General features: G+C 44.3%; 1 protein-coding gene across 1 annotated transcript in view; it reads left to right on the top strand.

Annotated features, from left to right (window-relative positions):
* Positions 1-624: 624 nt before the first annotated feature.
* LOC100542476 (myosin-IIIa) overlaps positions 625-17,442 on the top strand; it is a 79,426-nt gene continuing 62,608 nt past the window's right edge. The window contains exons 1-2 of the mRNA XM_031554020.1: positions 625-1,086; positions 7,909-7,998. Of these exons, the coding sequence (XP_031409880.1) occupies positions 625-1,086; positions 7,909-7,998 (552 nt within the window). The remainder of the gene's footprint in view (positions 1,087-7,908; positions 7,999-17,442) is intronic.

Here is a 17,442-nt window from a genome sequence, read left to right as displayed (position 1 = left end):
ACGCGTTCCTGCACTCAACAGGTAACGGCGCTCCGCGGCGGCCCCGGACGCGGCGCCTCCGCAGGGCACCGAGCCCCGCACCGCTGCGCAGCCGCTGGGAGTACAGAACGAAACGTAATAAAAATGAAAACCCGGCGCTCTGGAGCCTGAGGGTCGCTCGCTTGTGAGGATGAGCGATCTTCCCGCTGCGGACCCTTTGGGGGTGGTGGTGGTGGGTTGCGGGGAGGAGGAGCCCTCTTTGAGCTCACGGTGACTTCGCCCTTCAGCAAAGCCCTCCGCTGCTGCTGCGGGACGGCGCGGCCACAGCACTGCCCGGAGCGCGGCACCGTGCTGCCAGCCAGCTGTGGGCTGTGGGGACGGGGCTCCATCGTACACTGATGGCGGGGCAGGGGTTGCGTGTGGCCGCTATCTTCCTGTTTACCAACTTCCCATTTTTTCCCGAGATTCGTTTTTCCTTTTTTCCCCATTTACCTGCCGTCTCTCGCTGTCTCAGAAATTGATCTGAAATATCCTGGGAGCAAAAACGGCTATTTTAGATGGGGAAATGAAAACCTGACCGCATCCCTTGGCACGTCCCTTGAAACACGGTCCGAATTCCTTAACAAATCAAAGTAAAATCTCTTTATGCTGAACACAACAAAAAGATCTCCCAAATACAAAAGGAGCAGCCCGGGATCCGTGCAGTCCCGCAGCAGTGTTAACTTTCCCCCTTCATCCCCAGACCTGCTGCCGGCGTGCGACGGGGAGGCAGCGACACTGTCCTTCCTGCAGGATGTGGTGGACATTCTGCTGCAGTACGTGGTGAAAAGTTTCGACAGATCAACGAAAGTGATCGATTTCCACTACCCCAACGAGCTGCTGCAGGAGTACAACTGGGAGCTGGCGGAGCAGCCGCAGACCTTGGAAGAAATCCTCCTGAACTGCAGGACCACGCTCAAGTATGCCATTAAGACAGGTAGGGCTGCACTGCTGGAAGCGGTATCTCGTTGTGTTCCGGAGTGTTACAAATTGGAGCAACCCTGGAACTCTGCTATTTCCAGGCAGTTTCTGACAGAGCAGGGACTGTTTCCAGCCCTGGGGCTGTCGGTACAGCATCGCTCATCCCTTCTCGTTTAAAATGAATCCTCTGATTTCCCCCTCTTTTCCTCCTCTCCGTTTTGCCTGGTGGGGGCCAGGCCTGTATCTTACCTCCCCTGGACCAGGGCAGCAGTACAGGGACCTTCCCATGGAGCAGCCCCAGTCCAGCAAACGTGGATTGGAGTCTCCCGATAGCCGTTTGCCACCTCTGTCCCTTCATTTGTGTAAGGACTTAAAATTAGAAATGTGTCTGAACTCTCTGCAGGATTATTTTTTTATTATTATTAGTTTAGGGTTATGAATAGAAACAAAGCTTAAATTGCTTGAATGGCCCTTTTTTTTATTTCCACTGGGAAGCTGTGTCCCACTGCCTAGCCATGCTCCGGGGCCACCTTAAACACAGACAAAAAGCACGACGGCAATTAACACTGAGACTGGGAGATAAAGCGGAGTGCACAGAGCTCTTGGAGAGAATTTGAATCACTGAGAAATTGCTTAAAAATAAGTGTGCACCGATTGCTGAGAGAGACGAAGGCTGATAGGTAAATGGGGGCTGTAGGGAGACTGAGCGCGTTTTGGTCGGCTTGTAGGAGCAGCCTTATCCCAGCAGCGATCGGGGCTCTTTGTGATGCTGTGGGTTAGTGATGGCCGTGCCCAGCTGTGTGTCAGCGGTGGACGGTCTGATGCTGTCTGAATGTTGGTAAAACACTGCAATGAATGGCGAGATTGGTGCTGTCCACAGAGCAGTGACTGAGCTTAGTGTTCCCAGTGGGTTTGTGCAAGGCATGGGCAGTGCCTTCCCCACTCACTGAGGGTCCCTGGAACCAAAGGGCGGCGTTCTTTCAGCAGTTTTCGTTAACCTGTGGTGTGATAGCCGTTCTTCCTTGAATTGTCTTCAGAATAACGTTAACTATTCCCTGGCATACAGATGCGAAGCTGCCCCAATCCCTTGCATTTCTTTGCTGCAGTTGTAATGCAAACGGCGTTCCCCTGGTTGGAGGAGTGACCCCTGTGGGGCTGAAATGTGTGGGATTTACACCCAGCCCCTTTCTCTGGAGCGGAATGCACACCGTGCCCTTGGAGGAAGGATTTCTAACAAATACCTAGTTTTGCTGTCTGTTTCGAGGGGTAGGGGCTGGGAGGGCTTGTGAGGGGCTCTCCCTCTTGTCACCCCTTTGTTTGGTGATGGCTGCACAGGCGGACGTGGGCTCTGAGCCCCTCACAGGCTGTTTATTGTTGCCTGGAGCATGGCTTGTAAGCAAAGCCGCAATTTTCCGCGACTTGCTCACGCATCAGAGTGTCACTTAGATGGAAAAAAGCCCAGCAGAGGGGTTGGGGTCAGCCTAGGAGGTGGGTTTGCCGCTGTGCTGAGTGTGCCCTGCAGAAAAGCAGTATGCAAGCAGCAACTTGTGCTCCAGAGATATCACTGCTGGGAGGTGATGCTCCTACAGGAAGAGTTCTGGGTTGTGGCTCCACATCCCACCCGTGTGGTTTGCACAGCAGATCCCTAAGCAGGAGACTGGAGAAATAAGCAGTCATACAGAGCTGTCCCCTGGGGTTGGGTGCTGCCAGAGCACTGCTGAGACACCGGGGCTGCAAACGTGAATTCTGTTGTTCCTCAGCTATTTGGTTTGGGTTTAGCTCCAAAGTGAGAGTTTTCCTGGTCTCTGGGAGTTTTCCAGGGCTTCCTCTTTCAGATCCTAATTCTTTAGGAGCAGAACATGGGAGCCAGCGAGAAGCCTGGCTGTGATGCTGAGCCCAAGCTGTGAATACTGAAATCTCAAAACCAACTGAACAGCCATCACGGGGGAAGTACAGAGCCCTGATGCTGTGGCCATGTGCGGCTCTGGTGGCAGCAGCAGGGCACATGTGTGTTCCAGAGCCACCCACCCCATGTGAGCATGCATCCAGGGCAGTGCATGTGGGGTGCATTGCCAGCTGCATCTCTGCTGGGGCACAGCATGGCTGGAGGCAACACTAGGGGTGTCTTAGGGGACGGAGACAAGATTCTATACCCCCCCCCCCCCGCACACACTGTGCTCTGTCCCACAGCCCAGCCATACCTTTGTGTGCTGTGGGGAAGGGGCAGTCCCCGTGCTGCTGTGATCTCGTGTCCGTGCCTGATAAGGGGCTGCTGGCGAGCAGAGATAAGTTCTCCCTCAGCTCTGGTTCTGCCTTCCCTCAATCATCTTGCTCCATCTTTTGTTTTCTGTGACGGCCGTAGCAGCATGTTGTCTGTGGGGCAAGACAAGGTGCTTTCAAGGCTCTTCCTCCCATCGGACAGCATTCAGATAATTGTCACCCTTCCGTAATTGTATCAGTAATTGTGCCATTTAACAGCGCTTTGCAGGGAGCGTGTAGGAAAAACTGAGCTATGGTGATTTCTGTTCTTGTTTTAATCTTTCTGGGCTCGTTTTTAAGAAAAATCTCCGAGGGGATTTTGGAAAAATACCAGGAGCCAAATAGATTAACAACATAAATGAACTCGCAGCCAATTGAGGATATTCCTGTACTGTGTCCCGATGTGGCAGCGGTGCTGGTTTTGTTTAAAATTTGCAGGCAGCCTGCGTGTAATTGCAGGTTGGCAGAGAAGAGCTGACGAGCACCGCCACAGTCCCCGCCATCTCTGTGCAATCATCTGCCTTTGAGTCGTGAGCAAAGCAGTCACCAAAGTGTTCCATTTTCTCGTTTTGCCCCATCTATTATAATGGTTAGCTATTCATCACTGATGTTATATGTCTTGGCAAGCCCCGCCGATGGTGGCTCGTGCGCGCCTTTCAGAGCCAGCCAGGCACAAACCATTCGGTGACAGCATGTGACACGCGAGCAGGAGCGAGCCGCTGTCTGTGTGAGGCAGCGTCGTGTTCATTTCCAAGGCACGTTGAGAGGATAATGGGGAATGCTGGAATTCATTAGTCTGCGCTCAGTGAAATTACTCTGATTTTACTTGGAATGAGAAAGAAGAGAAATCCTGCCTTTTTCAATAAATACATTTATTGCTGTTTGCTTTGTTTCGTACCTTGAAAGCACTTCCTTCGGTATAGAAACTCCAAGGTAAACGCGCTGCTCAGGGCTGAACAGTTCCAATCATCTGACTCCCGGTAACGTTTTCCATTTATGCAGGGCATCCTAGATATTTTAATCAACTTTCAACTGGATTGGACATGGTTGGGTTGGCAGCAGATTGGCTGACATCAGCTGCAAACACTAATATGTGAGTAGAAGAAATTTTTTGTGATACTTAATATAATTTTATGGCTGTATTGTACAATATTAGCTGCTGTAGCTGAATGAAAGAAAGAAAAATTTTATGTTAAGGTTGCTGGAAAAACAATTGTCTGCTTTTAAAATGATTTCTACATTTACCAGCGTGAAGATTTTCCACAACATTCTATAGGCACTGAAATTTGATCATAGAGATATGATGTCAGAGCTTTCCTTTGCTAACCTCCCCAGAATTGTACAGAAAAAATATTTTAGTATTTTGCATGCATAAATATGTAAAATGAAAGCTTTGCTAAGAGAACAGTTGCATTTAAGTATAGGAATTAGGTACAACTCATACACCAAGCAGTTAGAACCATTGCTTCCTATAAGAAAGAGGTGCAGAATTTAGAACACTTTTGGTAATTTTTTGCACTTTGGGGCTAGGAAGCATTTTTGTGCACTTGTTTAGCTCCATGCACTGTCTTGTCGTCTTGAACGGGGCTGTTGATGTGTGTGCATCAAGACATGCACGCAGGCTTTAGCAATGCAAAGGAGGTCTGATTCAGGCCAGCAGTTCTTGAATTCAGGGCAGAGCCTCAAGCCTGAAGGAGGTGGGCAAGAGCAGTTTCACTGAAATGGGTGGAAATGGAGTCTCCAGAGCTCTGGGCATTTTTGCTTTCAAACGTCTGACGTCAAGTCAGAAGGGAGATTATCAAAAGTATTGTAAACAGAATTCTATTCAATATGAGATAAAGTATATTGACGCTATCATGTAGTGCAGTATTGGAAAAAGATGTGTTAGTGTTGAAGATGAAAGCATTAAATGTGAGCATTACTACGTTTCAGGTTCACCTATGAAATTGCTCCAGTGTTTGTACTTTTGGAATATGTCACGCTACGGAAAATGAGAGAGATGGTTGGCTGGCCAGGGGGCTGTGGCGATGGGATATTTTCACCTGGTACATGATATTTCAAGCTTGCTTTTTGGACTGTGCTATGTGACATCCCCTGTAGTTTAAGAGTAAACATAATTAAATATGCATGTTCACGGGGACGCTTGCTAATAACCACTAGTGGCCTCTTTGAGATAAAGCGTTGCATGTTTTTGAATTTCAGGGATGTGATTAAGAGGGTCTGTTTGAGCAAATTGCACTGCGTTATGAGCAGCTGTAATGGCACATGGGAAACATAATCAGAAGAGATATTGGCCTTGCCCCCACTTTTTGTAGAGTACATGAAACAGAAAGAGCGTTGTATTAATACAGCGAGAAAAAATGTTGCCCATCACCAAAGGGGGAATTGGAGCAAGGAGGGAAAAGTAGAACATCCCGTGAAGTAAATTCAGGGTCCCACCAACAGCACAGTAAGCAGTTAGCTTTCCATGTGTGAGCTGGCCGTGGTGCTCAGCGGGGACCCTGGAGGCCTCCTTCCTCTGAGTGTCTGGAGGCTCAGACCTGATTCCATCTGGGCGCAGCAGGAAGGCGAAAATACCTTTGGTGCCTGTGGAGAAGTCATTGACACCGAGACACTGCATTGTTAAGGCTTTCATTTTATTCATTCACTTAGTCTTTTGATTTACGTTTTTTGTCACTGAAACTAAAAATTTTAGCCCACCTATCTCCCCAAATTGCAAAAGATTGGAAGAATTTACATTGGGCACAGCATCTTGGTGAGTCAAAAGAGAACAGACTGATAGTTGAAAGAAAGCTCAGAGACCTAATGGAGGGGAAAAGAGCATTTGGACTACCAAGCAGAAGAAAGATCTTGTGGGTAACAGCCTGAGCTGCTGGGTCTCCAAGTGCAAAACTTCTAGCAGGGCTCATCAGCAGCTGACTACTGGCATTCAGCTGCCCACATGCAAGCTGCTGCAGGAGTTTGGGGTTGGTCCTTTCTGCAGGGATGGAGGAAGAGATGAGTTTACATTACTTTTTGTTGAGAACTTCTTGTTCTTGTGCACTGCATTCGCAGAACACAGAGGCCTGACAAGGGTCTTCAGATTTTGTTGGTGTGTTATGTTGTCTGTGCTTAATGGTGAGTGTAAACAGAGTTCCAGAATTAAAGACAGAATGCAGGTTTATTGTTCATAAGTTTTTAGGGTTAAAAGGCTAGATAAAAAATACTAGGAAAATCCAGCATTGAAGAAACTTAACATTTCAGTCTTGATTCTTTTAATGCTGAGCCCACTGACTTTGGATAAGATAGGCCAAATTTCTTCCACCTGTACACATTAGTTCAACTAAATCATCAACAGTAGCTGCTGCATGAAGTTTGCTTATTTTAGTGATGGGAACCTTAATATTTTCCCTTTAGCTCTCTCCGTGTCATGTTACCTCATTTGTTAAAGGAGGTATAGAAGCGTGCTTTCACCTCCCAAGGTAAGGGGAGGAGGAAGCTGCCCCCAACCCACTCTGAGCCCTGTGCCCCCAATGCCATTCCCCTGTGACAGGGTTACCAGATGTCACACCGGGGCTGAGGACAGGAAGAGCCTACAGCAGGGACCCTAGGTAGAAGAGAAGGGCAACACCCTGGGCTTGTTACAGCAATTTCCATTTCTTCAGTGGAGAGAGTGGATGTGTGTGTGCATGGTGCTCATCATCCCAACTGCCATAGCCCAGCTACCTTTGGGATGAGCTGAGCCATCCCCTGGCAGTGCTTGCTTGTGCTCCTCCATCCTTAGGTGGATGAAAATTAGGAAGCAATTGGACCTCTTCATTTAAAAACCTAAAACCATGATTAGATACACCTTTTTTTGTTTTATAAATATGTGCGTAAACATAAATATACAATCTTCCGTGTGTGTGTGTGTATATGTGTATGCAGGATAAAGCTGTTGGGTTTTATCTGTACATGAATGTTTGTGTGTGTGGTTGTGTGTGTACACATGTGAAAATGCTCAGACTGCCCTAGGTCCTGCATTATATTCCCATAGTGCTCATGCAGTGTTAATGTGCAGCCAGATACGGTTTGGCTGTAGACGCAGAGACTCAGTAACAGTCTTGGAAACACAAAATAAAGAGCATGTTTGTAATCTGTGCATTGATAATTGAAATACAGGAATGAAATACTGTAGACCTGTCATTTGATGCTTACATGGGTATTTTAAAGCAGTGTACATTGGTGATTTTAACAGTAGTGCTAGGGAAAGGTAACCTTTTCCCTTGCTCCCACTGGAAAACAGATAAGAAGAAAAGTATTTATTAGAATGACCCTTTTTTCCTTTCTCCTCCCTCTCCCACTCCAGTTATCCAGAAGGTAGTGTCTCTTGGTACACAGTGTAGGTTTCCTCAGAGCCGGGGTGTGAAGCATCACCCTGCTTCAGAAGGGAGAGCACAGGTCAGGTCACACTCAGAAGCCACTCACAAAGTTGCCTTGTTGGCGTGCGTGGCATGGAGTGGGTGTAATGTATAGATGGCACATAGATAAAACTGGGGACTAAAGGAAAAATGGTGACAAAAAAAGAAGATAAAAGGAAACCTCAATCATTTTTTTTTTGCACTAGTGTTTTATGCATAAATTGTTCCCTGTGTGTAGTAGACCTGTTATTGTACAGCCCAGCTCTGAGGAGCATCAGGAGAAAGAATGCACGTTTCCGACACGGGACAGAAACGTTAACAGGAGAGTTAGGAAAACCGTAGCAAAACTTGTCATTTATACTGCAATGATATTACAATGCATAGAAAAAGTAACAGTGTATTACTGTGGACTCCAGGTGGTGCCATATCTAACATGTATGCTATGTTGATTGCACGTTTCAAGATGTTCCCAGAAGTTAAAGAAAAAGGAATGGCAGCTATTCCCAGACTGGTTGCCTTCACATCTGAACACGTATGTGTTTCTGTTTTTTTCCTGTCTGATACATCTGCTTGTATGAATTCCTGTATGGGAACTGCTGAATCACGGCCTGAACCTCTGATTGATCACTGAGACGAGCACTGAGTCAGCCAGGGGAGCACAGGTGAAGGCAATTCTCCTGTGCTGCCAGAAGGGTGGAGCCTGGCTCCACCTCTCCTAGACCCATTTAAGAGCTGACTGCCAGTGGGGAAGGATCTCTTCTGGAGATCCCCTCCTCTGGAGTTTCATAGCAAGCCTAGGATACAGGTAAGCATTCTACCTATTCTGTTTTGGTATAGTAACTGTGTAGCCAAACTCTCTGGCTCTCAAACTCTGGCTACTCTCTCTTCACAACTATGACATCTGTACATTCACTGATTATACAATTCCTGATAAGGAAAGTAGCTAAACAAGAATTGGCAGCCGGATGCCTTCATTTCTGTTATTCCTTCACTGGTAATGAAGAACTGGGAGGGGGCTGGCTTTTTGCTCTGTGGAGGGATGAGCTATCTACTCCTGGGTGGCTCAGACCCAGGGAGGGCAGGCTTCACAAACACTGCCCTTTTGGTTCTTCTGCCTCGAGTCTATAAATGTAGTATGGGTGGTAGAGACCACATCAAATAGCAAAAGCACAGCACTGGGCTTCTGTGTGCCCTGTGTCCTGGGGAACAGATCCCTGTGAATCAGAGTACTTCTATCTGGAACCACTCCTGCTGTTATACAGTAAGAGTAATATCACACATGAAGACAGGCTGAAGTGCAGTGTCCGGCCAGGCATGCTGCATGGCACTGGGTTCACTGTGGGTTGCCCTCTTGAGCACAGCCCTCAGCACAGCAGGGTTCATCCAAGTGCCAACAGGAACTGGCTGTGCACTGAGTGGGGAATGCTGAGGGGAAAGGAGATGGGCACGAGGGGGTTGAGTGGTCTGTGCTGGGGAAATGCAGCTTTTTGCTTTACAGACAGCCGTGCAGAAGTTGTGTTTCTTTGTGTATTGTGGGGATTATTTGGGACATAGGACCATTTCAAGCTCCTTGCAGCTTATAGTGGTGCATGAGGAAGGGGAAAAGAGGTTGTACCTTGAGGGGCTGTGAGCTGTCTTCAGGCTTCATGGTCACCTTTTAAATTTCTCTCCAGCTAGGTGGACTCATCCAGAAAGAAATCTGATGGCTGGGTTCAGCAGGCTGCCATCCCTTCTGCTGCAGTATATTCCTGGCTGCCTTTTTGACTTAGGAAGCATGCGCTGCTTCATACAAGTGTGAAGAGCTCAGTGTCCTAACAGCTGATCAGAAATGCTGGGAGGCAGTCTCTTTAAGGATGGGGTGCAGTGCAGAACTGCAGGCTCCAGTTTGCGGAATAATTGTCCCCAAAGCAATTGGACGAAAATATTCTGTAAATGCTTTGCAGCTCTCCAAAGTTAGCGTCACAGCTAGAGATCCATTATTCATATGGAAGTTACAAACCTAATAAGTACTGCAAATAAGGTTTAGCGTGATTATTTAAAATAACAAATCTTATTAATCGTTAGAGAATTTCATTGTATTCATAGCGATGGGATGTTAAACAGTGGACCAAATTGTGCTATCGGTCTCAAAATAATGAAATGAGCTTTAATAATTGTGTTTTCATGCCAAGGAAGAAGCATCTCCCTTAGCAAATTAAACATTCCAAAGTCAAATACACAGTCAATCCCCAGAATAGCATTTTAAATGTTACATTTTAAAAGTATCCTGAAATTCCAATTATGTCCCTCCCTCAAGCAGTGTATGTGGTAACACATCTGCTAGGGAAGCTGAGGAAACCTCACTAGGTGAAGATAGGTCCTTTAACCCTTAATTGCCCAGCAGACAGGGATTAGGCTTTAACCTTCAGAACAGCAGAGAGTTGCAGAGATCCAGAAGCACAGTCCCTTTTTACTTAGGAAATGCCATGCAGAACTTGAACAGGCAGTAAGATACAAGGATGGCATTTGTCTCATTTATCATGTCACACTGATCTTCTGCTCCCTTCCAGACTCCCCAGTCTGACTCTCGTTTCTCTCTGTCACAGCTGCATGCTGTTTTACAACAATGGCTGTGGAACAAGCAGGCTGTAAATGAAATGCTGTCACTTCCCCACACTGTACATGTGGTATTATAATAAACAAAGCTGTAAGTCGATGGATTTTTATTAGAAACATTGAGATTTTTTTCTTGAGATTTTCAGTTGGAAGCAAAGTTGCCAGTATTAGTAATTCTCTGTAAAGAATATCAGCATCACAGACCAGACTCTATTTTCATTTCTACCAATCTAGAGCTTCTGCTATTATGAGTGAAGTTACTCCATGATTGCCACTGATATTGCTGTGATCAGAATTTGGTCATGATAGGTTTAGCTGCCAGAGGGGAGAAGGGAAGAAAGGAGTAATTCACAGCTCCTCAGTAATTCCCTTCCTAATTTAGGAGTGCATTATGTGCCTAAATTGAGAGCTTCACTTCGTGTACGATCAGTGAGGAGAAGCATCTCTGGAATAAAACTCAGAGCATCCAAATTAGGAACGTAAATGTTCCTTAATTTAGATATTTTATATCACCTTCGGGAGAGGTTCATCTACTTCATCTAACCACAGAGAGACACCAGCCTCCTGACACAAGCAACCTACATTCAGCCTAAAGTAGGTTATATGACTGTTCTAGCCCTGCTCATGCATGTTCATCAGGTCTTCCCCAAGTTCAGTAGGGCTGTGTCATCAGTCTTTGCTTCTGATCATTTCTGTTTCTCCAGTGACACTGAGGCACATTATAACTGATTGGGTCAGGCTTGACTCATGCATAATTTCACTGAGGCACTCTTGCATTCAGGTCTTAATTTAGTTCTCTGTAGTCACCAGTTCATCATCAGTCATTCCTGAACATGCAGTGGTGCAGGAGCAGTGCGATGTCCTTCAAGGCAGCTGTTCTGGACTGCTCGTGATGCAGGAGACCTTAATTCAGATGGGTAAAAGTGATAGGTGCCAGTTATAGAAACTTATTTTAGTCTTTTGTTTCGCACAAATGAAAAATTTTTGATGAAGGCTCTCTCCTACCTCCCTGTGCATTGGCTTTAGGCTGGGAAGACTGTTCAACTGAAGGCATCCCTTTTTCAGTGCAGAGAAAGCAGCTGAAAAGAAGAGCTGCCTTCTCAGAATATTTTAATTGATCCCATTCCCTGATGTGACTTTGGCCATTCCACCTGGCATTCTCTTAACATGGAGCAGGGATCATCCCCAGAAGGTAAAAAGAAAGAAGAGCCATAGTCTGAGAGGGGAAGAGGTGCGAAGGGGAAGAGTTTAGGTGCAGAGAACAAGCTAGGTTTGAGTTACAGAACAGTATTTGGCCTTTTTGTTTAATCATGTATAAATGGCTTTAAAGAATCACAGCTTTTCCGTTGAGGACTGGAATATGAGTATGCTATACAGAAACATTAATAATGTTAATTTCTTTCCTGCCATTGACAAGTTAAAAATGGAGTAGCAGTAGCTGAAGTAAACAATAGCAAACATCTGTTGTTATGCTGTATTTAAAATGTGATGGGGCACAGTATAATTTTTTTGTAAATAACTGAAGGAAAAGCTATTGCTTACAAGCTTGGACTTTAGAGATAGAATTCATGCTGCTTCATTTTAATCACCAAAAGTATAAACGGATATTCTGAGTTAGTCTGTGCACTTTTTATAGCCAATCAAAAGAGAAATCTGTAGAAGACAATTCATCCTACTCTAAAATGGGTGCCCAAGCCTTGGGGATGCTGCAGATCTTTTCTTCCCCACTGTTGAGGAAGCCCAGGCAGTTACCAGACACACATTCTGAGATGGTTAAAATAAAGAGGGATCTCACAATGTTTCATATTTAAGGGAGGTGGAGAGGAAAACATGTTTGCCTGCTCTCCTGGTGGGGTGAGGCTGTGTCAGGTCTGCAGGGCACCAGAGTTGCAGCAAGCCAACCTGCAGCCTTCAGGGAGGTACTGGCTGCTGGTGGCTCAGCTTGCTCAGCTTCCGAGAGTTCACGTCACTCTTAATTTATGTGAGCCGGGAGAAGCTGCGGTCTGAAAAACCAGCTCTGGCCTCTGGGCCCATGGCACGAGGATAGCTCTTCTAGCAGCTTCAGCCATGCCAGATGATGAGCAAATAATTCAGCAAGCTGTAAAAATAGAAGTATCTGCATGCTAAAGCACCGTTCGTTCAAGACAAGAATGGCATACTTTTGAAAATCAAAGCATTTTGAGCAGCACCAATTCTTCCTTTTTCCAACAGGCTTATTGTGTTACTGCACCTGTAAAAATTTGCAGTGTGTTTTGATGTTACAGTGCTCGCTATGAAAAAATGACTATCAGACTTATTCCCAACAACAGTTGAAATTTCAGACAGAGGAATGATTCACCTGGCTCAGTCGCCTCTTTTTTTTTTTTTCTGACCATTTGTACACTTCTGTCACTAAGGTTGAATAAAACCTCCTCCTCATTCACCACTGAATTTCAGCTCTATTTCTTCCCAGGCAGAAATTGAAGTTCTCTTCTGTGTTGTGTGTGTGTGTGCGTAGTCTTCCAGGTGCAAAGGTGCATGCAGAGGAGGGGGTTGGGGTGTGTGACAGGCCGCTCACACCCACATGTCCTTCTGTCTGGCAAGCAGAAGACAGAGATGGAACTGCGGTCCTGCTGACTTCTCCCAACCTGGTTTTTGATTCAGGGCTGGCATGAGGCAGGCTGTCCTGTCCTCCCCTTTTGACCCTCAGTCTCTCACCACAGGATTTCAGCTGACTCCTACCAGCCAGTGTGATGCACTGCAGGCTGTAGCCCCCACATTCTAAAAAGGGTTACTTTTTTTGATTTGATATCCTTCCCACTGTTAGCCCAACCGAATCATCAGCAGTTCTGTTTAACCAGGACTGTTTCTGCGTATCTAGCCTTTCTTAGATCTATACATTCTTCTATGTCTACCTCTGATTATGCAGACAGGCATTTGTCGGTATTGTCCCAGAAATTCTAAAACAGAGTTTAATAATCATCATCATTAGAAATGTTTTTTTCGCTCCTACAACTGTATTTTTTGCATGATTAGTTTCATTCTGGCTCTTTTAGAGCCATTCAGGTGGTTGTGATTCCTCTGATGTTTCCGTGAGACGCAAAAATGTAGCAGCAATCGTATGTCTGCGCCTGCGTACACAGATTGAGCAATTTCATGTTCAAAGTTTGCTTAGAAATTGTATCACCTTCTGTATTTTCTTCCCCCTATTTTGGTTCCTAACTGCTGAATTCCCTTCAGCATCTAAAAAGCCTTCAGGCATCTGAGATAATCAGCAGTATATTCATTTTATTCCCTGTGCTCTGTTAACAGTGCCATGAGACTTCTCAATGAGGCAGCTGAGCTTGGCTTTTTTCCAGTGGATGCCTTTGAGCACATGGGCTTAATTTTCTTCCTCGTAGTAAACTGTTCCAATCTGTATTTCCTTTTAAAAGCACTTGGGATAGTTCTATTTTCTAAAAAAAAAAAAAAAAGGAAATGACAGTAGTAAATCTGTTTTAAGTAGTGCAGAATATAGAGCAACCTTAAGCAGAGTAGTCAGGACTATTAATGAAAGTTACCCCTTAGTTGTTTTTAAAGCACAGTAGTTTTTTTACATATTAAGTTCAAGGCACGAATTACAGTCCAACTCTTCTTCCTCTCTGTCTTAAAGCCTGGTGTACATTTGACGTTCATTTCTCTCAACATACTCGTTGTTATATAGGGCTGTTAAGCTCTCTGTGCAGTCCCAATGACTTTAAGGTCTGTAGGTGATGCTTACACATAACCAGCACATTCAACTCTTTCCATACATCACTCCAGTTATTGCAGTACTGTTGAAGCCAAGTATTCAGTTGATACAGCAGTGGTGTATTACTGATTACTGCTTTGTTTTGTGGTCTGCTTCTCCACTCCTGCACTGGCAGGAAGATGGGCTGTGTCTTCCTTTCTTTAACATCTTGGGCACCTAAAAAGCCTTACTAGATTTTCTCATTGATTTTTTTTTTAAAGTGTTATCTCCTGAGCTAACACTGCTGCGGTGTACACAAAGAATTTCTTTGGATGATACTGTTACAGTTGGATTTCATTTAATAAAAAATCTGATTCTTAGTGATAAAATCTGATTTAAAACTATTTCATGATCTTAATCATTAGGATTTGAATTAGAATTATGAACTAACAGGAGTTAAGATGAGGAAAAGAAAATTAGGCTGACTTGCTCTCTAGTATATAACTTCCATGTTTTACCATACAGATTAGGTAATAGATTTAGCAATATAATAGCCCAGACCTGATTTTAAACTACAGTAGCTCTGTCTATTAATGGGAGTTATAACTAGCTAACTAACTTTCGCTGGCATGAGATCACAATTAGGCTCTCTCAATTTCTCTCAGTCTGTTATTTGGCCAGAAGTTACATAGCAGAAGCGCATCACTCTTGGTGCCACAAAGTAGATGAATTCTCTGGGGAAGTTTTTGGTTTGCTGAATCAAATTTGTTGCTCAGTATGTATGAGCAAAATGCAGTGCAGGTGTGCAACTAGGACGGAATTTGGTCCATCACCAGCCACAACTATATATTTAATATTCCAGAAGTAAATCCAGGGATTGCTGTTTCTCTAATAAACTGTAGTGACCTGATACGAAGCCTAAAATTGCAGTGATCAATTTTCAAAGACTATGACTAGAATTACTGCCTATATGGAACATCTTGCGGAAGGGCTTGCAAGAGTGTAATGTTTCATTAAGTTGGATAGGAAATATTAATAAAAGCAATAAATAATAACAAAACTTGTTTTTTTCAGAGTCATTTTTCTGTGAAAAAAGGAGCTGCAGCCTTGGGAATTGGTACAGATAGTGTGATTCTGATTAGGTGCGATGAAAGGTAAGTAAAGATGCCAAATGCTATTCCTTCTGTTGGTACATAGAAGAGCATCACCAGGTGCTTAACATGGAGAGAGCATGTAGGATATAGTCAACATTATAACTCACAGAGGTATCATCTTCAGTCAGCCTTGCAGTGATTTATTCCACTTGAGGGACTGTAGTTGTAGTTTCTTTTGGAACCGATAAAAAAATCTTGAAGTTCTCTTCCTCAAGGATTCTTCATATTTCTTTTTCATCTCTTCCTGAAGTGAAACAAAAAGTTGAACTAACAATCTTTACATATATTTGTACGTTCCGGTGAGAAACCACAAAGGAGCTTTCTTAGGGAAGATGCTCTTGCATTTTGGTACACTGAAATTAGCTGAAATGAGCATTTTAAAGGAGTGAAATAGAGGAGCATTTGCTAATGTATTTGTATTATTTTGTGATCCCACAGTCCTTTTTGGCTGGATGGCATTTCCCATAGTGGGAACATGCCCCTTGCAGTGGGATATGCTGTCAGTTCTGTGAAGGATATTTCCAGAACCATGGGCAGCATGGGTCAACAAGGGGATGACCCATGGAAAGGAGTAGCACAGCAGGCTGCATGCAGTTCTATAGGCACCACAAAACTGATGGTAGATGAATTCTTAACTCACCCAACTAACAGGTTACCAAAACCCATTTTGTGAAAGCAAAGAAACGTTAACAAAATGAACTTGATTTGATGAAGATCCGCAATTTACTAGAAAAGCACACATTCTATGGGACAAATGTAAAATAAAAAATCCTCATCCATTCTACTGAGAAGCTTTTCAGTAAAATACTCTCTTGCAGTGGGTCCAAATACCATTGTTACAAGGTATTGAAGTGTTTATGACTCTAGCTTAAATGGAAAGTTTTCTTGCAATGAAAATTTTTTGCAACCTCTATAAAAGTAGAACACCAAATTAAGCAACTTACAGTGCCAATCACAATGCCTGCAGGTTGATTTGTGGGCTTAGTATCTCTTTATTGAAAATGAACAAACCTTGACGAGGAATTAATGACAACATCCAACATGCATCAGAATAAATCTAATTGTTTCTACTCGCTAAAGACAGACTTGCAACAGCGATGTCATGGTTTCCTTTTCTTCTTGTGCAAATTCAACTTGATTTTTTTTCTGTGAAGACCACAGTACTTATCCAGCCCACCGTGAAATACACAGTGAGATTACTGCAATTCTCAGCAAATCCCAGTAGATGAAGCACAGAAGAAGCTGTTGGTGCTTGTCATGGGCTGGTGAAGATGAGTGTGAAGAAGTATCATAAGATCTTTTCAACATCTTCAGCATAACCAAGCATGCTTCTTGGCAGCTCCTTTCCTGCCCACCTTGATCCGCTTCCACCAAGCCTGTCTGGTTTTGCTGTTTCATGGGACTGTGTAAATGTGTGGTGAATTTCAACCAGGAAAGCGTGCACAAAATGTTCATGCCCCAGGCTGGACAACTGTACATTTTCATTGCCTCTTTTATTACCTCACTATTGGTAGCAGTAGCACATTAACTGCAGGTTTGCAGTCAAAACGTTCCACTTTGACTATACACAGATGTATTTACTGTGAGAATGCTTTGGCACCAGCAGTCTCTGTCCACAGTGCTCTTCTGCTACGAAGTCACTTCTGCCATCCTCCTGCCTCTGGTGTTGCCTCATGTAACCATCCTGCCATGTTATTTGATGAGGTTTGTGTAAAGATGTGTTTTTAGGTACCTTAGTAACAAAGCATTTAATTATTTTGTAATGTATTTTAAGGCTTTCAGGTCATCTTAGCTCAGGTGGCAACACAAAGAAATGCTGTGCAATGTTGTTGGCTGTTTGCTGAATATGGAGCAAGGTGTTGTGCTGGACTGTACTTTAAGCCAATCTACTGCGTGCTGCTTAGTAAAGTCTGGCATTGCTTGGACATTGCACTCACCTGACCATGAGTTCCTGCACGTAATCAGTGTGACCAGGGGCTGGCTGATGGCCTCTCTGGGTACAAATAAAGGAACCTGCCCATCTTTGTGCATGAATCTGTGCACATCTTCAATAAAAGAGAAGCAATTAAAGACCAACATCTAAACTCAGTTTAGAGGAGGAATTCAGAGCCTTCCTTTGGCATACTTTTTGTTCTTTACTCCTCTAACAGTCCCAGAAATGGTTTGTGAAAATAATACAACTTCTCCTTTTCTGAATGTGTACGGGTAATTAGGGGGAACCCAGAATGAGTAGAATACTTTTTTATTTTGAATGAATGTGACAAAATCAGGAATAATTTTTAGACTAGAACTTTCCTAGTTTCAATTATTCTTTCATTGTTTTGAATGAGTAAAATGAAGGACAGATTTTGCCAAAGAAACGCCAAAAAAAAGTCTGAGCAATCCAAACCCATTTCTTCTGAACCAGTCACTGACTTGTGAGGTGTGT

The sequence above is a fragment of the Meleagris gallopavo genome, chromosome 6 (genome assembly GCF_000146605.3).
Source record: "Meleagris gallopavo isolate NT-WF06-2002-E0010 breed Aviagen turkey brand Nicholas breeding stock chromosome 6, Turkey_5.1, whole genome shotgun sequence".
NCBI classification, from domain to species: Eukaryota; Metazoa; Chordata; class Aves; order Galliformes; family Phasianidae; genus Meleagris; species Meleagris gallopavo.
Note: the sequence above shows the minus strand (reverse complement) of the source record. Positions and strands in the feature narration are given on the sequence as shown.